The following is a 21,712-nucleotide window of genomic DNA, read 5'->3' as shown; positions in this document are numbered from 1 at the left end:
AAAAATAACAAAGATCCTAAAATGCTGCCCTGTGGGACTCCCGAAGTTACCGGAAGTTCACCCGAAAAATTATCATCGATAACAACAAATTGCTTACGGTTAGTCAGGTAGGCAGAAATCCAATTAATTAAATATGCTGGCAAGTTAATCATTTCGAGTTTTTTTTATAAGGTTACAGTGCGAAACAAGGTCAAACGCTTTCCTAAAATCTAAAAAAACTACATCAATTTGCCCAGATTTGTCAAGGACAGACGCAAAATTATGAACGATAGAAGTCAGTTGGGTAACCGTAGAAAAGCCTTTACGAAAGCCATGCTGGTGGTTAGAGAGAATATTTCTATCAGAAAGGAATTTGTTAATCTCGTTTGCTATGATATGTTCAAGCAGCTTGCACGAAGAGGATGTTAGTGAAATCGGACGATAGTTAGTTAAAAGTGTTGCATCTCCTTTCTTAGGCACGAAGAGGATGTTAGTGAAATCGGACGATAGTTAGTTAAAAGTGTTGCATCTCCTTTCTTAGGCACAGGTACGACACGTGCCCTCAACCAATCGCTAGGAAGAACTGCAGAAGATAACGATGCATGAAAAATGACAACTAGAAAATGGGACAACTTTTCTGCATATCTGCGCAGAAAAGCATTTGGTAAGGCATCCAGACCAGGTGATGACTTAGTTTTCAGATTGAGCAACATAGAAACTACCCCTGGTTGCGATACTATATCGGGTGGTACAATGTGAGGCATATGTTTTATTAACAGCTGATCATAAAAACGGGAAAAAACACTGTGAAAAAATTTGTTCAAATGATCAGCAATGCTTTGCTTCTCGACGACTAGGGATCCCTCGTGTACAATTTGGTCAACTGACCTTGTTTTTTCTTTTAAGTACCTCCAAAACTTTTCCGGGGCATTTCGCATAAAACCTGGCAGCGTATGCTGGAAGTACCTTTCTTTTGCGTTTTTCACTATTTCATTTAATTTAGGTTGAATATTTAGAATAGTATCACGAGAAGCGCCTTGTCTTAAGCGTTTAATCTTTCTTTTTAGTTGCAGCGCTTCTCGCGTCATCCAGAGATTTTTCTTTGCTATTTTCTTTGTTTTTTCAGGAATAAAATTATTAATACAGTACATGCACATGTTTATAAACTTTTTCCAAAGACTGATAACATCGTCACCATGAAAACTGTTGAGACTAAAATCAAGGAAGTCCAACACACTCTCGTCTCTGGCGCGCGAGAAATCTTTAACAGTCACCCTTTTACATGGATTGGTGCTACAAAACTGTATTGGACAGGAAAAATACACCATGTGGTGATCAGATATACCTGGTTCAACCGATACAGAAAAATCACTGATTGTTTGACTGACAAAGACAAGATCAAGTACCGTAGCTGACGTACCATGAACACGTGTCGGTTGATTGACAACCTGCCTCAAGTTGCGGTACAACATGATATTACTTATATAATTAGAATTTGTATTTAAGTTGGGACCAGGGTATTCATTCACCCAATCTATTTCAGGCAGGTTGAAATCTCCAACAAGAAAAATTTTGTCATGAGAAAATGAAGACGTGTTCACAGACGTCATGTAAGAACTGAGGGGATGAATCAGGAGGGCGGTACAAGCCAAACACCAACAATGAAATATTCCAGCATGTAATCTTTAAAGAAACGCATTCAATATTTTCAGGCTGACGTAAAAGCACGACTGGAATATCGTCTTTGATCAAAATAGTTACTCCTCCTCCTCTAGTATTCCTGTCACGACGAAAAGCCCGATAAGAAGGGGGGAAAACAACGGTATTGTCAATATCATCATGTTACCATGTCTCGGTTATCACCACTATGAGAGGGGCGTATCCTAAAATAATTACCTCGAGTTGGTCACTTTTATTTACAATACTGCGCGCGTTGATATTAAGTAGTCGTAGTTCCTTGCAGACCTCATGGGCAAGTCAGTTCTGTTTAGAAGATCCGTGGGTCCGAATATTAATTCTTGCGTTTTGGGTGTCGTCCCAGATAAATGTGTCATCATTGACACGTAGCTTGTCATCCTTTAGACTGACTTTTTTTCCCTGATGTTTTTCCAATTTTGCACTGTCCCACAGGAGCTTGCGCTTTCTTAATGTGGTGTGCAAGTAATCATTTTGCAAAGATATGACAGTCCCTTTGAGTTTGTAGGCATTCTTTAGAATTTGTTGTTTTTCGATATAGTCTTGAAAATAAATGATTACAGGACAATTTTTACCGGGTCTACCAAGACGGTGAATTCTGCCGATTGATTTACACTGAACGTCAAGTTTCTTCGAAAATACATCATCTAAGATTTTAGATTTTAACATAGAATCGGTCTCTTGTGCTTCTTCCGGTATGCCGAAAACCACCAAATTAGAACGCCTAGATTTGTCTTCTATATCAGTCAACTTCGCCTCCAAGGACTTGACTGTATTTTCTAGAATATCAATACGTGCCAATCGCTTTTCTAATTCCGAAAAACGAGCGACCCAGTCAGCCATGAGCTTTTCCATATTATTCTGCTGAGCTCTAATGGCTGCCACTTCATCAGCTAACTTATTTTGACCAGCTAACAATTCACTTAGCAAGGCCTCCGTTGAAGGACCGGGATTTGACTCCACGTCACCACAAATCAAAAGCAAGCACACACAAAAGACATCATTTGCACAGCTAAATAAGCGTGTGTGGGCACGGTAGGACCAAAAGACCACGATGATCGCTCTTAATTGAGCTGAAGTAATCACCAACCTGAACGAGACAGAAGAATGGCTTGTTAGACCACATACTCGCTCCTGGTCCACCGCGCCCACTGAAAGAGTAGTGTCGGTGCTGCCTTATAAGGTGCTCTGCGGCAGTCACATGGGGTGCTGACTGCGTCTGCGCACGGGTGTCAAGAAGCACGAATATCGCACTGCTGGCAGTATCACGATGTGGCTCCTCTGATGACGCTGAATACTGATGAAGCTTGCCAAATTCGGTTGGTTCGAGCTGCGGATTTATTCCGGAAGGCACACGTTCTCGTCGATGTGTTAAGCCGGCGGATCCAAGAACAAGCACCTGAACGAGACAGAAGAATGGCTTGTTAGACCACATACTCGCTCCTGGTCCACCGCGCCCACTGAAAGAGTAGTGTCGGTGCTGCCTTATAAGGTGCTCTGCGGCAGTCACATGGGGTGCCGACTGCGTCTGCGCACGGGTGTCAAGAAGCACGGATATCGTACTGCTGGCAGTATCACGATGTGGCTCCTCTGATGACGCTGAATACTGATGAAGCTTGCCAAATTCGGTTGGTTCGAGCTGCGGATTTATTCCGGAAGGCACTTGTTCCCGTCGATGTGTTAAGCCGGCGGATCCAAGAACAAGCACCTGAACGAGACAGAAGAATGGCTTGTTAGACCACATACTCGCTCCTGGTCAACCGCGCCCACTCTGCTCAACCCACATATGTCAGTCCAACTTAAACGAGTAGTGTTGTGAAACTGTTCCCAGTCGGCTTTGTTTATCAGCCATTTGGGAACATGTGGAGGACATTCATATGATGTAGGTGTACCCAACACTACAGGAAAATGGTCAATTCCATATGGATTATTTATGACTTTCCAGTGAAGTGAAGGAGATACGATACTGAGGTCTATAGACGAGCGAGTTTTGTTGGCAAGGTTATAGTAAGTTGGTTCGTTCCTATTCAACAGACATGCACCGGAAGAGAACAAAAACAGTTCGATTAGGTGACTTCACGCATTGCAGCAAGCGTCACCCCATAGGCTATGTGCATTCAGGTCCCCAAGGTCCAGGTAGGGTTCTGGAAGTTCATCTATCAGGGATCGGAATTCCGTGTTTTTCAAGACAGTACTGTGAAAGTATGTAAAAAGAGCAGATGGTGACGAGTTTGTTCAAAAGAACTGCTCGAACAGCCACTGCCTCAAGGGATGTTTGTAGTGGTAGGTGTGTACATGCTACTGCTTGATTAACTATAATGACGACACCACCGGATGACGCCACAGTACCGTCTTGGTCCTTTCTCAATATAACATATTGGCACAAAAAATTGGTGCTCTTGGATTTTAAGAGTTTTTTGTACACACAACACTTTTGATCAGTGTTTGTGTAAAAGTTCTTGGACATCGTCAAGGTTTCCGAGAAGTCCTCCGACATTCCATTGTATAATTTCTGTGTTCACGATTAAAGTAATGAAGTGCTGTGTATACGAAAAGGAAGTGACTGTTTAGGCCAGGAGTGGGAATTTAAATAACAGGGCTGTCATCGGGCCCCATTATCTGCTTTTTAGTTTTCTTGGCAGGCTCCAAGGAGTCACGCCACTCTTTTGGCACCAAGGATACCACCGTGTTCATTGCCTCTTCGGAGGCACTGGATGCCCGCACGTGCGAGCTGGTCATTCGAATTTTCGGCCTCGCCTGGCGAGATAAGACTTCAAGACCTGAGGGCCCTGGGGTGTCCGATATCTGTTCGTGTGCCGGCAGAGTGGGCTGAACTACTAGTGCCTTGGAGGCAGGCGCCACAGCCGACGGCTCGCTCTGTGTAGGCCGAAAAAATGGCGAGGGTTGGTGTGACGCTGCCCCTTGACGCACATCAGTATAGGTTGAGCCATAAAATGGCAAAACTCTTCTTCTTGCTTCTTTAAACGAGATATTCTCCCTCACCTTCAACGTGATGATCTCTTTTTCTTTTCTCCAGAACAAACACGACCATGTATACAGCATGATTTCCGTCACAGTTCACACAACGCGCTGGTTGTTAACAGGTTTCGGACTTGTGGACAGAAACTCCACATTGGGCACAGGTTTGCCGACCACGACAGCTTTGTGAGCCGGGGCCATATTTCTGACATTAGAAGCAAAGGCGAGGGTTAGGTATGTATGGTCGAACAAGGAGCTTCGTGTACTCGGTTGTGTTTCGGGAAGGATGCTGGAGCCAAAGGTAATGATTATATGTTTTGTTGGAGTCTCTTTGCCATCTCACTTCATCTTAATTTGCTGAACATTGATTACATTATCTTCTTTCCAGCCTTCAAGAAGTTTGGCATCTGTCAAGTAAACTAGGTCGTCCTCCATTACAACTCCTCGTACAGTGTTCATTGAACGGTGTGCCAATACAGTGATGGGGACATTACCAAAGGTCTTCAAGTTGGATAGTTTTTCATATTGCTCTTTGTCCCGAACTTCAATGAGGAGGTCTCCACTGGCCACTTTCGTTGCTTTATAGCCTGTTACAAGTGTGTTAATCAGGCACCTTGAAACTAGGAATGGGGAGTTTCCCGACTGGTTTTGCAGGTGTGTCACTATGAATAACATGATAGCGTGGGAAGTTGTCCTTGTTTAGTTGAAAAGGTTGAAAAGTTCCTTCGGTGCGCACCCTCTTCAGGAAGCGATCAATGGAGAGTTGGAAATTTTTGGCCATAGACTATGGATTGTGTTCAGTAGTGGTGGCAACCACACACCACCGAGCACAACAAGGGGACGCTGCAAGACATGAAGAAGTTGCTTGCATACTCCAGCTGTATGTACACCGCCACTCTAACCTTATGTGACGCATCCCAAGGTGGGGTGAACACACAAGATTAACCCTTTTTGTCAAGAAGAATCGGAAGTAAACAGAAGAGAGAAGTAGACAGGACAGATGATAGGGAGAGATGAACAAAATGTAGGGTGAGAGCGAGATAGGAAAAGGCGACTGCAGATTTCCCCTGGGTGGGTCAGTCCAGGGGTGCTGTCTACGTGAAGCCGGGGCCAAAGGGGTGTGTGCCTCTGCCGGGGGGCCTTAAAGGTCCAATAACCCGGCGTCAATTCAAACCCCAGGATCCCCTTTTCCCCGGACTCGGCAAAACAACGCACTACTAGGCATGGGAAGAAGTTGAACCCCCCCCCCCTGTTAGCTCGGGTCCGTGGTGTCGCTACGCACAAAACGCCTACTTGCGCAGATGCCCCATGCAGGGAGAAAATAAAAAGATTAGCAACCAGATTTTTTTTAATTGAGTTGTCACAGGAGCATTTACATTTAGGGATGCCAGGTATACCGAGTTCTCTTAGAATATCATGGAGCACTGCATGGAAGTGGGACATGCTTCACTGCCATCTGCCCAGAAAGTCATGGCAATAGTGCTAAATGCACCTTTTAAAAGTTGTGTTTAAAATTTATTTGCTTATTCCAAATGTGGGCTAACGTATTTATTCGAATATAGGTCGACCTTTTTTCTTTTTGGGAAATGTTGTTCATGACCAGCTATCGACCTATATTTGTAACCAAAAAATCTCAACCTATATTCACGATCAAACCAACCAAAAGCGCTGAGCTTATGGCATTCAACTGGCGCACCCGCTCTTCTTCAAGCAGTTCCTGTTGCATACGCATGTTATATACCATAACATCTGAAATAAAAAAAACCCCTCTTCCTTTTTGACTACCTAGGTAATTGAGAAAAAAGTAATTTATGCAATAGCCAGGTACCAGCCCCTCGAAATACAGCCGCTCCGCCGTGTTTGCAATAAAACCCAGGATTTTTCTAGGTATTGGCTGTGAAGTCCCTAGCCCGCTAGCCGTGCTTCCAGTACTGCCCCTCAGCGTGCAGCTGCACTGGCACTGGCCTTGAGGCCTCGCCGTCGCCGCCTCGCACTTTGTTCCAAGGTCAATCTGAATAGGTCGTGAAAGTGAGGATGAAAAGTGGTCTGAAACCTATTGCGAAAGACATCAACAACCGCGTGACGATTGAAGCCCGACTGGGTGAGGGGGGACAAATAGCGAAAACAATAAATTAATTAAACAATTATTTTCAATAGTTATAATTTTATTTGTTACAAGAAATTAGTAGATTACTTTGGTCTTTGGTATGTGGTTGAGGACCCATTTTTTCTCGTTTGGTTTCAGAAATAGCAGGCACATGCAGGCAGTTTGGTAACATGGGCCAGCAAATTTGGGGGGCATATCCAGGCAATATGCTATCAGAGCTTGTGTTTAGTTCGGCATATTACCAAGTCAATGAGGCATCGCTCACTTTTTCGTGGTGGTTTCGTGCGTACCTTCACAAGTTTACTTACTTTTTATGCGCATTTCATAGCTCAACTAGCTCACAGAATGTGTAAATAGCCGGTCCTGTGACTGCCGACTGCTTTCGCTTGCAAACGGCTGGCGTGCCCTCGCCTTTGGTGACTGTGAACATGACAGGCTAAGCTACAAGACGCTGTGGTCTACGGCTCCCAAAGCTATATTTTTAAAACAGCTGTCTCACTGCAGTGGTTTTCAACAATTGGGCAACGCGAGTTTTCGAGCTATTATGCTATTGTGCTCGTGAACAGTTGTCTCAGAATTGCCTTTGCAAGGTTTCTTGTGCATAATGCAAGTACGTGATTTGGCTAATAAAACAACTTTGATTCCTCAATCTGTGTTATTTCTGTTTCTTTTCTCTCTAGCATGCAATTAGCAAAACACAATTAAGGCACAATAAAATCACATAATAATAAAGGCACGTAGCAGGTCAGCCCAATTTTTAAAAATTCAATTTCGTGCCACGTCGCTACTGCTTTTGGCTGAGACGTCATATATATATATATATATATATATATTAGTGTTAGTTGTCCCCTCTTCACGCAGTTGGCAACGGTGGCAACGAGCCGTCTAAAACTGGATTCATGGGCTTCTATGAAAGTTACACTACCAGTTTGCATATACCTTGCTTTGTTCATTGTACGACCAGCGTGACAGGGTGACAGTTAGCGCCGTGCTCCTTAGCAGGCTGCAGAAATTAGGTGCTTTTTGCTTCTAACCACCACAACTATTTGGTTGTGTGCAATTGCGACGATGTCCCGTCGGCAGAGCTACACAGGTGACTTCAATTACCATGTGATGCTTTTTACCGAGGGCTCGAGCGATTGTGCCGTGCAGCGCGAGTTCTGTGTAAATGAGACGTTCATTAGGGGTTGGTAAAAGCAGCAGGAGCATCTGTTTGCGTGCAAATATCGGTGTCGTGCATTTCGCGGCCCAGCAATCGGCAGCGGTGGCAGCAAGGATGACGTCGTTCGGAAAGCCCCGGATGCCTGCAAAGAATCTGATGACATCATCTTGCAAATCTGACATGATGGCCCCGGCAGCAGTTAGGGCGCTGAGTTATGTAAATAAAGGTGTGCTATGTTTCAATATCTCCGTTTCTAAACTTACAAAAAAAACATTGGTAGACCTATATTCAAATATTTTCTTTTCTCTCGAACACAATAAGTAGGAGTCCACCTATATTCGTGCCTGACCTATTTTCGAGTAAATACAGTAATTTATATAGACGTAAGCATGCTACAATTTTTGAGCTGCCTATTTGAAGTGAATGTTCCGAGTTGGAGAGCACTGATCATAAACACGTAGAAGCAGAGCCATCAACAAGCAAAGATTTCATAAACAATGCTGCTGCTGCTGCTGATGATGAAAGCATTCAACTTGGACATAGCAATAAATGAACTGATAATAATGACCAATAATAATGATGATGAAAGCATTCAATCTACACAATTTCATTCACGCATTGACAATGATGTTGAAGCACAGTTACGGAAAAGCAAAAGCAACTTGATTGGTGAGGATGATAGTGGTGTTGAAAGCTTTGAACATGAGTATAAACATGTGATGATGTCAATAATGAAATGCGATGACCAAAATGCTGAAGCAGAGTCATTAGCAAAAAGAGGCCCCAAGAACAAGTACGAGGATAATACTGATTACGAGGGCACTCATGATAAACAGAGATGACAATGTGTTGAAACAGAGCCATGTAGTCTCTATGTGTGATCGAAAATCATGATGGACCTAGTGTTCTTACTCGAGGACATTCACTTTATTGGGGGCAAAAAAAAATTTTAAATTTTTAGGGTTATTCTTTTTCACATCTGTACTATTATTCCATAGTATATGCAAAAAAAAAAAGTTGTACAACCAGAACTGCATCGGCAATAGGTTCATCATCATCATGCTCCAAGCCAGGGTGACGAATATGACAGTCACTTGCCAAAAGCTTTGAATTTCGGAGATGTCAAGAGATCTACAACATGACCACCCTGTTTATTTTCTTCCCTACGTTGTCGAGGTATTCCGAAACTTTCCTATGCCAACTAAAAAAAAAGGAATGAGAATCTCAATGCAGCACGTGCCGCATGAGACAGCAGGAAGGAAATTCTCTTTAAATAATAAATCAAGCACTATGAGCAACCAACAACTTTGTCCAAGCTTGCCTACAATGGGGCACATTGTTTATCGCCACTTACTTATAGGACACCCTTTATGCAGCCTTAATGATAAAAAGTGTCAATTATGCTATAGCATAATTCAAGCTAAAAGCCACTGATGTCAACTGGCTTCAGATTCTATGCACGTAATTTGCAGGTTTTCCAGACTCTATATGCTGGACTTTCAAAGTGCTGTGTGTGGTTTAGGACAGTTAGGAAATGGTCACTAAGATAGGGATCTAAGCGGACCTTCCCATCGAGGTGCTGCATAACTCGTGCTTCCAGCATGCTCATGCCACACTGTGTGGTACTGTAAGACACGCATTTAAAGAAAACAACATAATGTTCTCAATAATAAAACCTCCATCAACACAATGCACATTCCCTCCAGAATGCGTTATGCAGACTGACGTCGCTAGTCACAAGGAAAGCCTGGACAAACTGATCAGCAGATGGCTGTTTCTCTAAGCTCCAGGTTATAAAGGAGTGGCACACACAGTAGCCTGTCTAATGGTATGGCCCAAACTGCAGCTGCCTTTGGATTTCTTCATAGATTTTACTGACTTCTCAATGATCATTGCTATTCATTATGGCGTAAATGTAGTGCAAAAAAATATGACAAAGGTGCCAAAACGCCTCTCTGTTTTGCTCTACATTTACGCCGTAATGAATCAGTACCAACTCGCCATTCTTGTATCCAAATTTGCACGCTAATTCGCCCGCCCTGTCTTTTAAAAGGAATGGCTACGCCACCAGATACAGTTACAATAACCTTTTTAAAATACCCCATATTAAGTAAAAAAATGATGAGTTGGCATAAAGTGTCTTTAATCCAGCACAACCTTGGACTATGTTAATGCATAAACCCTTTCATTTCATTTAGAAATCTCATCAGTTTCAACTGGATTATTTGTGTGGCCAATGAAAAGTGTTGTGTTCAGGAATAAAGCCGAGAGTTACATCCAGCCACATTATGTGCTTTTTTGAGTCCTTTCAAGGTACACTACCCTTTCAGTACCCATGCTGCATCCCTCACCTCGTGGGAGGCACGAGATGCTCCCAGCAATAGGTCAGCAAACTTGCTCATGAGTCTGGTTACTCAGACTCACGGGGGTGTTGACACTCCCTGTAAGGTTGTTTGCGCCGCGTGGCGTATGTGTTTCGCGCAGAAGGCGTATTTAGGGATCACAACTATTGAGTGGTAGGTGGCATTGTGTTCGCGAGCGTTGATCACCACTATTATTATAGTTAAATCGGTAGAGCAAGCGGTGACCCCTAGCTGCAAGCGTTGGTGATGGCATGAGAGAGTTAAGCGAGTCTCTTTGGCGGGTGTCGGTTGCCGCGAATGGTTGTCTCAAGCTTGGATACTCGGTGCGCGGCACCAGGGGTTGCGCGCCGGGGCCCTCATGGTACGTCAAGCGTTGGCAACACTGCCTTGGGTGTTTTATTGTGTTTGTTATGTTTTGAAGTGTTGTGTAATACTGTGTAAAGTTGTTTAGCGTGTTGATCACAATTGATGTTATATTATTTCGGCTGACGATAGCGTCGTTCTAAATGTAGTTAAATAAATGTGTGTCGTTTGGTTGGTTCCGACGGCGTCTGCTGTGTCCATTCACTTCAAGAGCCTGGAGCTTTCCACATCGAGACCCCATAAAATCAAGCCGTCAATCTGAGTCTGATCATAATGCTGAGGTTTAACGTCCCAAAACCATGATATGATCATGAGAGATGCCGTAGCAGAGGGCTCTGAAAATTTCCACCACCTAGGGTTCTTGAACGTGCACCTAAATCTAAGCATACTGCGAATCTGAGTGAATCTGGGTGAGTGATGTTTTGGTGAGGACGAGTCCGAGTGAACCCGGCTGAAGGAAATTTTCTTGAGTGTGAGTCCGAGAGCAGCTCAGGAAAATTTTGGTAAGCCGGAGTCCGAGCGAGTCCCACTAACATATTTAAAAGTTCCATTGTTCTTACACCTTTTAAATAATTATTGATTAGAGGCATTAATTATGTAGGGGGTGCCTTAACCTCCCCACTGTCAACTCTTCCAGGGAAGTTCTTGATTTTATATCGCACGTTGTCATCCTTTAAATGTCCTTACTTGTTTGCAAGCACTCACAACTTGTATTTCAAAGTACTATATTAAAAGGAGCCATGAAGAGCACGTACATGTGAGACATTGGTGTTAAAGAACATTGACACTATGGTAGAACAAGCTCACTCAAAGCTAACGGCCTCATGAGTCGACTCACTCAGACTCATCCAGACTAAAACCGGGCCATGAGTCCGAGTAAGTCCGGTTGAGTAATGTTTTGGTAAGTTTTGTCTGAGTGAGTCCAGCTGAAGAAAATTTTCGTGAGTGTGAGTTCGAGCGAGTCCAAAGCCCAAGATATGTTTCTTGAGTGAGCTCCGCATTTTTTTTGCCTACCTATGCTCCCAGCACATGCCACTTTTTCGGACCACGCAAGACCTCACAAGTCCTCCTTCAAGATAGATGCAGTAGTAAGATATAAACACAAAAACCTGAGCTTTGTTATTTATGCCACATTAACTTCATTTCTTATCCCTGTCTCTCTCAGAGGCTGATTCCTGTAAATACAGGCACACACATTAAAAATAAAGCAAGAGACAACAGGCCAAAAGAATGCAGAATTAAAACTATTAACCCAATTTCAACTTGACAAAAACCTGGGATTAAACCATTGAGTCCAACAAATATCTAGTCTGTGTGTGCCTAAATTTATGCACCTCATTTCAAAAGAACATTTTACTTTACAGCCCAGCCTACAAAATGATCATGAAAGATCAAGAGTCAAAAGGAAACTGAACATCGTCCTGGCATATATCTTTAAATGGCACACAGAGACGAGAAGAATCTACCTGCCGCTTATCTGTCAGCTCTACAGCAAGATTTTATGGGCTTCCCTATATTCATAAGCACAACGTACCACTCTGTCGTTCATCTCCTCTCAACTAATGCGCTGTCAAGTTATCTTCACCAAATAATGGTGACACTCATGGCCAAAACACCAACCCACATTACCAGCCACCTCGTGGAGGGCAAGGAAGAAGTGACAGTGAGTAGCGATCAGTGCATTGTCTCATTCGACATCGTGTCACCAGGGTGCCCACAGTGGTGTCCAGTGCACGAGCATGAAGACCAACACCCGAGCAAAACAACCCACTTGAGCACTGACCAGCTGTTCCACCACAAGGGAACATACTTTAGTGGGAAGCCAGACAAGGTGTACACATGACCTACTTGGCATACACAAAGTCAATGCACAATGGCAGGTATTTGCATTTCACTTCCAGTGCCCCTTTCACATGCAAGGGTAATCTTCACATTACAAGGGGTGAGAAAAAGACAAGAGAGGTTCATCTCTGAGCTATGAAATAAATTAATGCGTGGGGACGTTCATCTGCCCGGCGTCACACCGTATATGGCGGCCAACCAGCAACCACCGCACTGCTAAGAGGCTTCTGAACAACATGCCATGCAACCCCCCTTCTTTCCTGGCCACCCCAGTGGCACCAATAAAACAAAAAGGTCAGCCCAGCTTGTTGTCATTCTATAAACTAATTGCACAAGAATGCTGCCGTTTTTTCCGCCACAGTCCAACTAGCGTCTGCGTTGTTTTGCCACCGTGTGGGGATCTGCGGCAGTGTATGCCGTGTGTGCTTTCAGTCAGCGCCTCTTATTTTATCAATGCCAACCAGACTGAACCGTTCACCACCCTCTCCTCTAGCCCTTTCGTGCCCTCGCCCATCGCCTAGCCTCTTTGCAATCTTTGCTCTGCGTGAGATTTTAACACAGGCCTTCTGCATGGCAAGCAGGTGGTCTGCCACAGTGCTTGGAACAGCTTCCTAGGAAAATGCCATAAGAAGGTGAACTTCATGCATGTAAGACGGAAAGAAGTGTACATCTAAGAGTTCATTCTTTTTGCTAGACATAATACCAATAAAATGAAAACTAATAGATACACGAAAGTATAGGGAACGTTAATAGAACTGTAATGTAATCGTGAAGAAAAGTCGACAAAACGATGAGTTCACACCAACAGGGACTGAACCTGCGACCTTTAAATACTAACGTGTCTAATGCTCTACTACTGAGCTGGTGATCCCTCTGTAAACTTTATAGTGATAGTATATATGCATTTAAACTTGAGAGCATCACTCAGTGCCACCTGTTACCATTACAGCAAGTGTAAAACATTCCTTTTTGCCAACATGAAGCTGTCTTCATTCGGAATTCTGATGGATGCAGCTCTGAGGAAGCAATGGGAAAAGAATTCACATCGAGCAGACAAAGCTCTGTCCATGAACCTCATTTTGAGCCCATGTGTGTGTTATGCCACTAAGTGCACATAATTGAAAAGGAAAGTACAATGAACTCCCATAAAAATGAACTCTCTAAAGACCAATTCTTGCTTAAGACGAACAACACGGGAGTGTTTGTTTCGTTTCCAATATTCTCAATGCGAAAAAAATCTGTTTATGACGAACCACGTAACGGGCCTCTTCAGTTAAGACGAACTCTCGCAGCGAGCGACAAAGACGGGTCTGTGCAATGAACATTATAGTCTTGATGGGGGCATTCAGGTGAACAAGAGAAAGCAAAATGAAAAAAACTTTTTTCGTCCAAAGACTCAAAGCAAGTCGAATGCGAATTGCTATGTGGAGGGAGAAAGAGAGATAAGTGAAAAAAATTCTGCACATAATGTCGATATCTCTCTCACCCCTAGCCTATAGGTGAAGAGAGGGCCAGTTTTATCAGCAAAAAAAAAAAGCAATAAGAAGCATTCATCTCTTCGTATTCTCCTCGAGTTGTTCAGTTCCCCAACTGGAGTACAGTAGAGAGAAGAACACAAGAGCTTGGCTGGAGGCGAATATGCAAGGGGGAAGGGGGGGAAAAGAAAAATGAAAGTGAAAACGGGAACAAAGATTGTGCATTGTAATCACATGAAACCAAAACTGCATATGCGGTGCTAGCACTCCCATCAGAGGAGTCAGATGCATTGTCATCGCAGCCACACAATGGCGCCTGAGCACATGTTATGGTCAGTTTGCGCTGTTTTGCACAGGGCACGTGCGCATCGTATTTGTTCGCAGTGAAATGCAGCCAATTGTGATGCGCCATTTTGGTTGTGGAGGGAGGAGGAGGAATAAATAAGGAAGGACAGGGAGGTTAGTTTGGAAGTGCACAACAAAGGAAGGTCATTTTGCGCACTGAATATAGCTTGTCGTATCCTATTTGTGTGCCTGAGGCTTATGATCGTGAGTAGCGCAAACGGAGATCTTCAGCAGCACGTCGTTCAGGAGAAGTTAGTAACATTTTAACTCGGCAGTAATTTTAACTCGGCAGTAATTTCAGACACTCGTAAAATGCATGCATGACGAAAGTAGTGCTTTTTAAATCTTAAAAGAAATGCAAAAAAAAGAATCCGCTTTGCAATCATTAGCCGCTCAACATAAGCTTTGATAAGTTCGCAATCACTTATTTTCCCATGTGCTGCAATTTACATACATCACAAATATGTGCCACATTTCTTGTATGCACTAATTCTGTGTGCAGTTCGATCATGTACTCGCACGAGTAACGACAGCAACAAAGTTTCAGAAAAGAATGTTTTCTGCAAATTTACTAGCACAAGTATTGATTGTCTTCAGTGCGTTTTTAAAGTACCCCTAAGAGCAAAAGTTTGGTTTGAGACTTTTTTTACTTTAATTTGTAGCTTTTCTTCTGATAATGCCGAAATCGAATCGTAAATGCTCTAACACATAGTATAAACAATGCTAGCATCATTATTCAAAACGATTCCACGTTGGTACGAAATGCTTGTTTAAATATTACAAGAAACTAGTGCCCCACAGCAGGGAAGCTCTTGAGACAATAAACACAAGCTTCGATAATGCTGAACGTGTCGTTTTAAAATGTGGGGACCCTCAGGCGGCAAAGAATGAAACAATGTGGCTGCTTGGAGCGTGTCCCCCTCCGAAAACAAAAAGTACTCCTGGGGTACGAAGCCAGAACTAGCCAGAACCCCCTTGGGTGCAGCCGATAAAAGAGCGAGAAAGGTGAAGAACAATAGTTCTCGCCGGGTGTCAGTCGCAGTATTGAGCGCACCCTGCAAGTGTTCTTTAACGTCGACAATACCTCTGCCACGTTCCCTATCTACTACCAATTGCAGAAAATGTCGATTGGACCAGAATACTCGAATGAACATGCAATATTACTTTAAAACCAAATTAAAATACATTATAGGCAATGCTCATCACTTCTAAGTGGTCAGAAGTCCCCCGCATGCAGGACTTTCAACACAAGCATCTCGAGTTTCCAAAGTTGGTGTCGGGGGTCCTTTAACCTAATTTATTTAGCTACAATAAAAGCTCATTAACTCGGATCTCACAAGACCGGAGAAAATGTCCGAGTTAACCGAATTCCGAATTATCGAACGGACCATGAAAACAAAAGGAAAACGTACACGGCACAGACAAACCTTTATTTCTCAAAAAAGTGCCTTATTTTTGCCTGCCTCGCCGACAAAATTTCTGACAGAACGATCTTACTTAATCCCATCAGGTGGTGGTGCGCACATTCAATGTCGCAAGAACAAACGCAAAACTCCTCGAGAACAGCGAGGGCTTCGGGGGCAACGTCGCGTCCGCTCATCACGTCTTTCAATATCATAACCTTTCTTTCAAGATCATTTGCTGGCTGTTCTGGCTGCTTAACTCCTGTGACGGTCGTCATGAAGAGCAACGGCGGCGACAACGCGCACAAAGACAGCCGCAACACGCGAAGTCACAACACAAAGAACCAAGACACTAAGTAGTACACCAGTAGGCGTAGCATGGGCATAGCGAGCAGCTGTTAGTAGACACTAGATGCACCGGTGGCCCAAGCGCTTCCGTTGAGTAGTGCCACCTAGCCACTTCCCTCCATTTCACTATCATCATCGTCATATTCTGCTGCAGTTCGCACGATTTCGGTTTCTCCAAAACTCCGGTTCTGCCGTCGTTTACGGCAAACGGTCATTGAGCCTCCAAGCCGCCAAGATCGCGCGACTCTGAAGTCCCGTAGCCCTCTCTGAAGTGGTCCGAGATAACCGGTGCGCGGCTAAATCCCTGCGAATTTGACCTCATTGAAATATACACAGTTTTGCCGGGACCACGCCGCGAGTCCAAGTTAACTGAATTTTTGAGTTAACGAGGTCCAGATAAACGAGCTTTTACTGTAACAGCAAAGCTGCATACACCTTGCTCAACATGCACATATAGGTGAACGCACCTAGCTCGCAGAAGTTACCTTTTTTTTTATTGTCCTGGGTAAATTAGCATTACCGTTTACCCTGTCAAGAGTCAAGTGCATTTCTGTGTAGTACAGCAGTGAGCACTGTTTCCCCGCCACGGTGGTCTAGTGGCTAAGGTACTCGGCTGCTGACCCGCAGGTCGCGGGATCAAATCCCGGCTGTGGCGGCTGCATTTTCGATGGAGGCGGAAATGTTGTAGGCCCGTGTACTCAGATTTGGGTGCACGTTAAAGAACCCCAGGTGGTCAAAATTTCCGGAGCCCTCCACTACGGCGTCTCTCATAATCAAATAGTGGTTTTGGGACGTTAAACCCCACAAATCAATCAATCAAAGCACTGTTAGGGTGAACACGGCTCAGCGTGGCAATGAACTGTGGAGCGCCAGGGCAGCCAGCGTGGCCGCGCATCGAAACCAAGTGGCGCAGGCGCACGCGAGCGTGCCACTCTTGCTGTACTACAGACAAGCGAGACCAGCACTATGCTACTACGGAATGGTGCGCTCAAGCATTGTAGTCAACGACATAAACTAGCTGCTGTGTGTGCGCGTGCGTCGCTACGCTTCGATGCACACCCGCACCAGCTAACTGGCGCTGCTTGAAGCGTGGCCACGCGCTTGTGTGTTCACTCTGAGAGTGCTCACCGCTGTACATATGACAACACCATGCAAAAAATTCCAGACTAGTGTGAAAAGTACTACACCATAAATCATAATTTTTGTAGAGTTGGAAAGCATCCATCACACAATTATTCATGAATGCAGTTCTGCACAAACACCTAAATTAAGCAACCGTCTACATTCTAGCTACTGGTGGTGCCACAACACATGCGACATCCGGCATCAGGTAAGGCATAGAGTTTCCTGAACCCTGGCGCTGCAATCATTCAGCCCCCATAGGAACGAAAGGTAGTGCATAGACACCTAGTCTTCGTGCTTGTAGGCTTTGAAGACACTCGTGGTTTTGTTTATTGGCGAGCTTTGGTTTTGTTTCGGATTAAATAATTGACGGTTGCTAACTTTGTCAGCTGATTTGAATTAGTGAACCTAAAAGACTGAGGCGGTGAAGCGAGACAGCTGAACGTTTACTGAGCTTCGTCTTGTGACATAGCGGCTCCAGGCGTCGTGGTGCCAAACGAAGCCGAAAGTAGGAAGCAATCATCAATGCAAAGTTAGAATTTGTGTGTGTAACACCACATGTTTTTCAGAATAATTTATACCTCGTACATCACATGACTGGAATGACCTCCCGGCTGATATTGTCAGTATTATTAACAATGAAAAAGTTCGAAAGCATTACATCACATTGTACAGTAATAAGCGTTTGTGGGTACTAATGTCACCTCAACAGTTTTTTTATGGCATACCATTATTGCTGCTCCTGTCAATCTCATCATCTCATTTCAAATGAATCTGCAGTTTTTCATACATTTCACACACACAGCTTATACAGTATAAGCAACAATTCACACATTTGTTAATTATTTATTTTCTGGTTGAGTGCAATATTCGGCATACACAGCTAACATAGTATGATTAGCAAACATTGTACTAATTATGAATTGTGTTCATTTGTTATTTCTGCTGTCTCTCTTTCCCCCCTGCAACCCACTCCCCTATGTAATGCCGAAAGGCCTTGAGGGTATGAATGAATGAATAAATAAATAAATAAACAAATATACTAGCCACCATTTCCATGCCGCCTGAAGTGCCATGCGTTGAAACTCCCATAAACACTAGCACCAGAGTTTCCTCTAGCGTACCGTTAGGAAACTATGACGTAGGGGACCCCAGTGAGCCCACTAACTTATTACAGAAAACTCACTTTAGCTAGGCATTCTAGGATTGGAAACATCCAATGTTACGTACACAAACTTTCCTTTCCTTGGGGTATGGTTGAAGGCAATGCCCACAGTGTGTTCTACTCTTGGAAGCAAAGATCAAGTACCTTCCCAGTTTGTCACGCTGAAACAAAATTACTGTGTACAAACAAATGCACTCCCAGGTAAAGACAGCAACATAGCATCAAACAAATATCTCAATGGTCACAATATTGGGGACCAACTGTTCTTCCTCGACAACAAGTTATCGTGCACAACTCACTCTCTAACGGTGAGCTCGTAGACAAATGCCTGAAGCCAAGCTGTTGCACTTGGTTTCACGCACTTGTGAATTTAATCTCGCCTACGCTTCGGTGCATATCAACACAGAAAAAAAAAAAACGTTTGTAAACAAACCTACCTGCATCGGACTGTGCACCAATTGCGCCGTAGGCGTAAACTTGACGGGCCGGTATCCCGGCGTGACGCTGCCATTGACGACGTCAGTCGCGTGCGACGCTGCGCCCTCAGCACTGACCTTGAGCGCAGCACCGTTCGCTGCTGGCTCCATCCTCACCCCGCTGTTGTCATTCGACCACGGGCTCCATACTGCACGGGAAATAGAGCATTCTTGACGGCCGCGAAACTTCCACACTCGTGGCCGAAGCGCATCGTGCACGGAAGTCGACAGCAATGAGCGCCTAACTACGAGACGCGTTGGAAAATTTTTGCAAGGCGAGCATCACGTATCGCCAAGCACGCAGTCGTGAACGCCGGCGCGGCGGTGCACCAAGCACCGACACTTAGCAATAATTGTAGCAACAGACACCTTCTACCAGCGCACGAGTTCGTAGCAAGCCCCAGCGCAAGGCTTTCCATACAGTGCTCGCAGGTCGAGGCATTACAAGGAAATGTGGAGCATTTCTGCTATCTGAAAGTGAGGTCGAGCGACTAACGTTACCAGGCATACAGTCTTTACAGGCCGACGACAGCGCGGCCACTGCGATGCATATCTTCGAATGCGTCGTCATCAAGCTGAACTACTTACCTGCGCATGTTTACTGCGAGTTCGACAAGCAATCCCGCACCTAATCGCGAACCACCTGTTTACACCCACCTTCATTCGCGTATTGAAAAAGTCAGAGAGTCACCATATAAAGGTATAGTCAAACAACACGCTTGCTTGAAGGCAAACGGTGGCAAAGGGTCACGTGGCATTAAGACGCCATGTTTTAAATTCTTTATATATAAACTGTGCTTCGTTCGCGATTCTGCACGTATTGTTTTCATATTTTCATAAGTTAAAATTCGCTCACTATGCACATTTTTGTACGCTTTCTTCATTCTTTTTGCTACTGCACCGTTTGGCTCGCCAGATAAAGCCATGCATCATGCGTTTCTTCTCGCAGTTGCTGGTCACGAAAACATTGCCAGACGCTGCCAAATCTCGTGTTTTAGTTAAAGACGGTGTGAATGGCTGCCAACAAAGCGCAAGGAGTTCCAAGCACCACCAATTCCAGGATTGAATCACGCCGTCGCGGCATTTTCGATGGAGGCAAAAAGAGCCACGCGTCTACTCAAAACAAGTCCGCGGCATTTTCTCCTCAAAGGTGGGTGCACGTAAAATTGCTGTCCAAATTGGTGCAATGAGCCGGACAGCCGGTGACCGCACCTTCGGAGAGCTGATTGCTTGAGTGGGACGACTTCTTATTAATTATACAACACTCGATGTTCCGACGTCGTCTTCAAATTTCTCTAGTAGAAAGTATTGAAAACAAGTCATGAGACCTGCAAACGTCTTTTCTAGTGCTTCCTGAGGACAGCAATTCGTCCTGGAAAAATTCTTTGGGGATTTGATAACAGAAACGTACGCACTAAGATTACAATGGACTACAAGTGGGCAGCGGAATGAACGAGGCGGCCGCGCCGTATATTGACTGATTCTCTAGCGGGTGACACTAGCGGCGGCGCTAGAGTCGCATAGGGCAAAAGATCTCAGGCGCGTCTGCATTGGGAGCGCGTGCGAGTAGCCCGCGAAATCGCGTATTTGCTTGTTTTTAGCGCGTTTAGTATGTTTCAGAGCCTTTATCTCTGTATGCACACCTGCTAAGCGCAATGGTGCACGAGTAAATATGCAGACACGCAGAAATTGCGTCAAGACATTCAATGTTTCAAGAGCCTACCGACAAAAAATAAACATGTAGTACAATCGGAATTTGCACGGATCCGCCTAGCTTTTCACTCAAGCAGTGCTTTGAGCTGCGCTACATCATAGGTGGCTACTGGCGAACTATAAAGAGGGAAGTATCAAAACCGCGAATGAATCATGCGCTCGTTTTGTCGGCAGTTTCTATATCCAGAGCACTCTTCCTCATATAAGTCCACATGCGCTCGATTGTTTCATGATAAACCCGATTATAATTATTATTGTCACAACATTTATGTCAGTGATGAGTTAGTTTTATCATGCCAGTTTTGCGGAAAATAATAATTAATGCTTTCTGAAAGGCTTTCTTGTTTTAACCGCGTGCTTTCGCGCTCACTTAGCTTCTTTTAGGCAATCTCCAGGAGGTCGAGCCAAGGAGCCAAGCAGAAAGAACGCCTGCACCTCCTAGTCAAGAACTCCTATGCAAAAGCGGTTATCTTGAACATATTAAAGAGTGCCAATTGTATAGTATACATAGCCCGTCTGTTACTCTGCATAAATTCACCATAACCAGTTCTCGTTTTGTATCGCCAGCTTAATTTGTACTGCTTTCCTAAAGATATATTGGCGTAACGCCGTTGCAAGCGAGAAAACTTATGACGATGTTGAGTATTATAGGTGTAGTTCTTTTGTTAAGTGTGAAAAATGTAGGCAGGCGTTAGTGCATTTTGTTTTGAGAAATATAACTTGTATATATACACAATAAACACACACACACACACACACACACACACACACACACACACACACACACACACACACACACACACACATATATATATATATATATATATATATATATATATATATATATATATATATATATATATATATATATATTAACAAGTACACGCATTTAAGTCACACGTCACCACCCCCTTAACAATAATATCCATGCAAGGCCCCTTAGAACAGCCGCTATTTTTACCCCATGCATTTTTCGTCCAACTACGCTAGACTTGAACTAGTTTTGAGACCTCATACTGTCGAAAAGGTGAAATTCACAGTGCGCATTAATACAGAGGCACGCTATACTCAGCTTCACCAACTGTAAACGTTCGGCGCAGGGCTACCCAGGATTTTTGTTTTTTTTTTAGGGTTGGGGGGTGGGAGGTGCAGCAGAACGACTAACTTTGGCGATT

General features: G+C 44.1%; 1 protein-coding gene across 18 annotated transcripts in view; it reads right to left on the bottom strand.

Moving 5' to 3' along the window:
- The window catches only part of CAP (Cbl-associated protein), a 1,014,121-nt gene that overhangs the window by 333,054 nt on the left and 659,355 nt on the right, over positions 1–21,712 (bottom strand). For 14 of the 18 annotated variants that reach the window (XR_012887795.1, XR_012887796.1, XM_075881103.1 and 11 more), the window contains one exon: positions 18,786–18,973. Coding sequence is in view for 16 of the 18 variants with exons in the window: in XM_075881103.1 (XP_075737218.1) it covers positions 18,786–18,973 (188 nt within the window). In the remaining 2 variants the exon portion in view is untranslated. Of the gene's footprint in view, positions 1–18,785; positions 18,974–19,193; positions 19,218–19,325; positions 19,373–19,412; positions 19,576–21,712 lie in introns of those variants that run through there. The other 4 variants (XM_075881109.1, XM_037412929.2, XM_075881108.1 and 1 more) reach the window with 4 other exon arrangements.

This window comes from Rhipicephalus microplus, chromosome X (genome assembly GCF_043290135.1).
Source record: "Rhipicephalus microplus isolate Deutch F79 chromosome X, USDA_Rmic, whole genome shotgun sequence".
Taxonomy (NCBI): Eukaryota; Metazoa; Arthropoda; class Arachnida; order Ixodida; family Ixodidae; genus Rhipicephalus; species Rhipicephalus microplus.
Note: the sequence above shows the minus strand (reverse complement) of the source record. Positions and strands in the feature narration are given on the sequence as shown.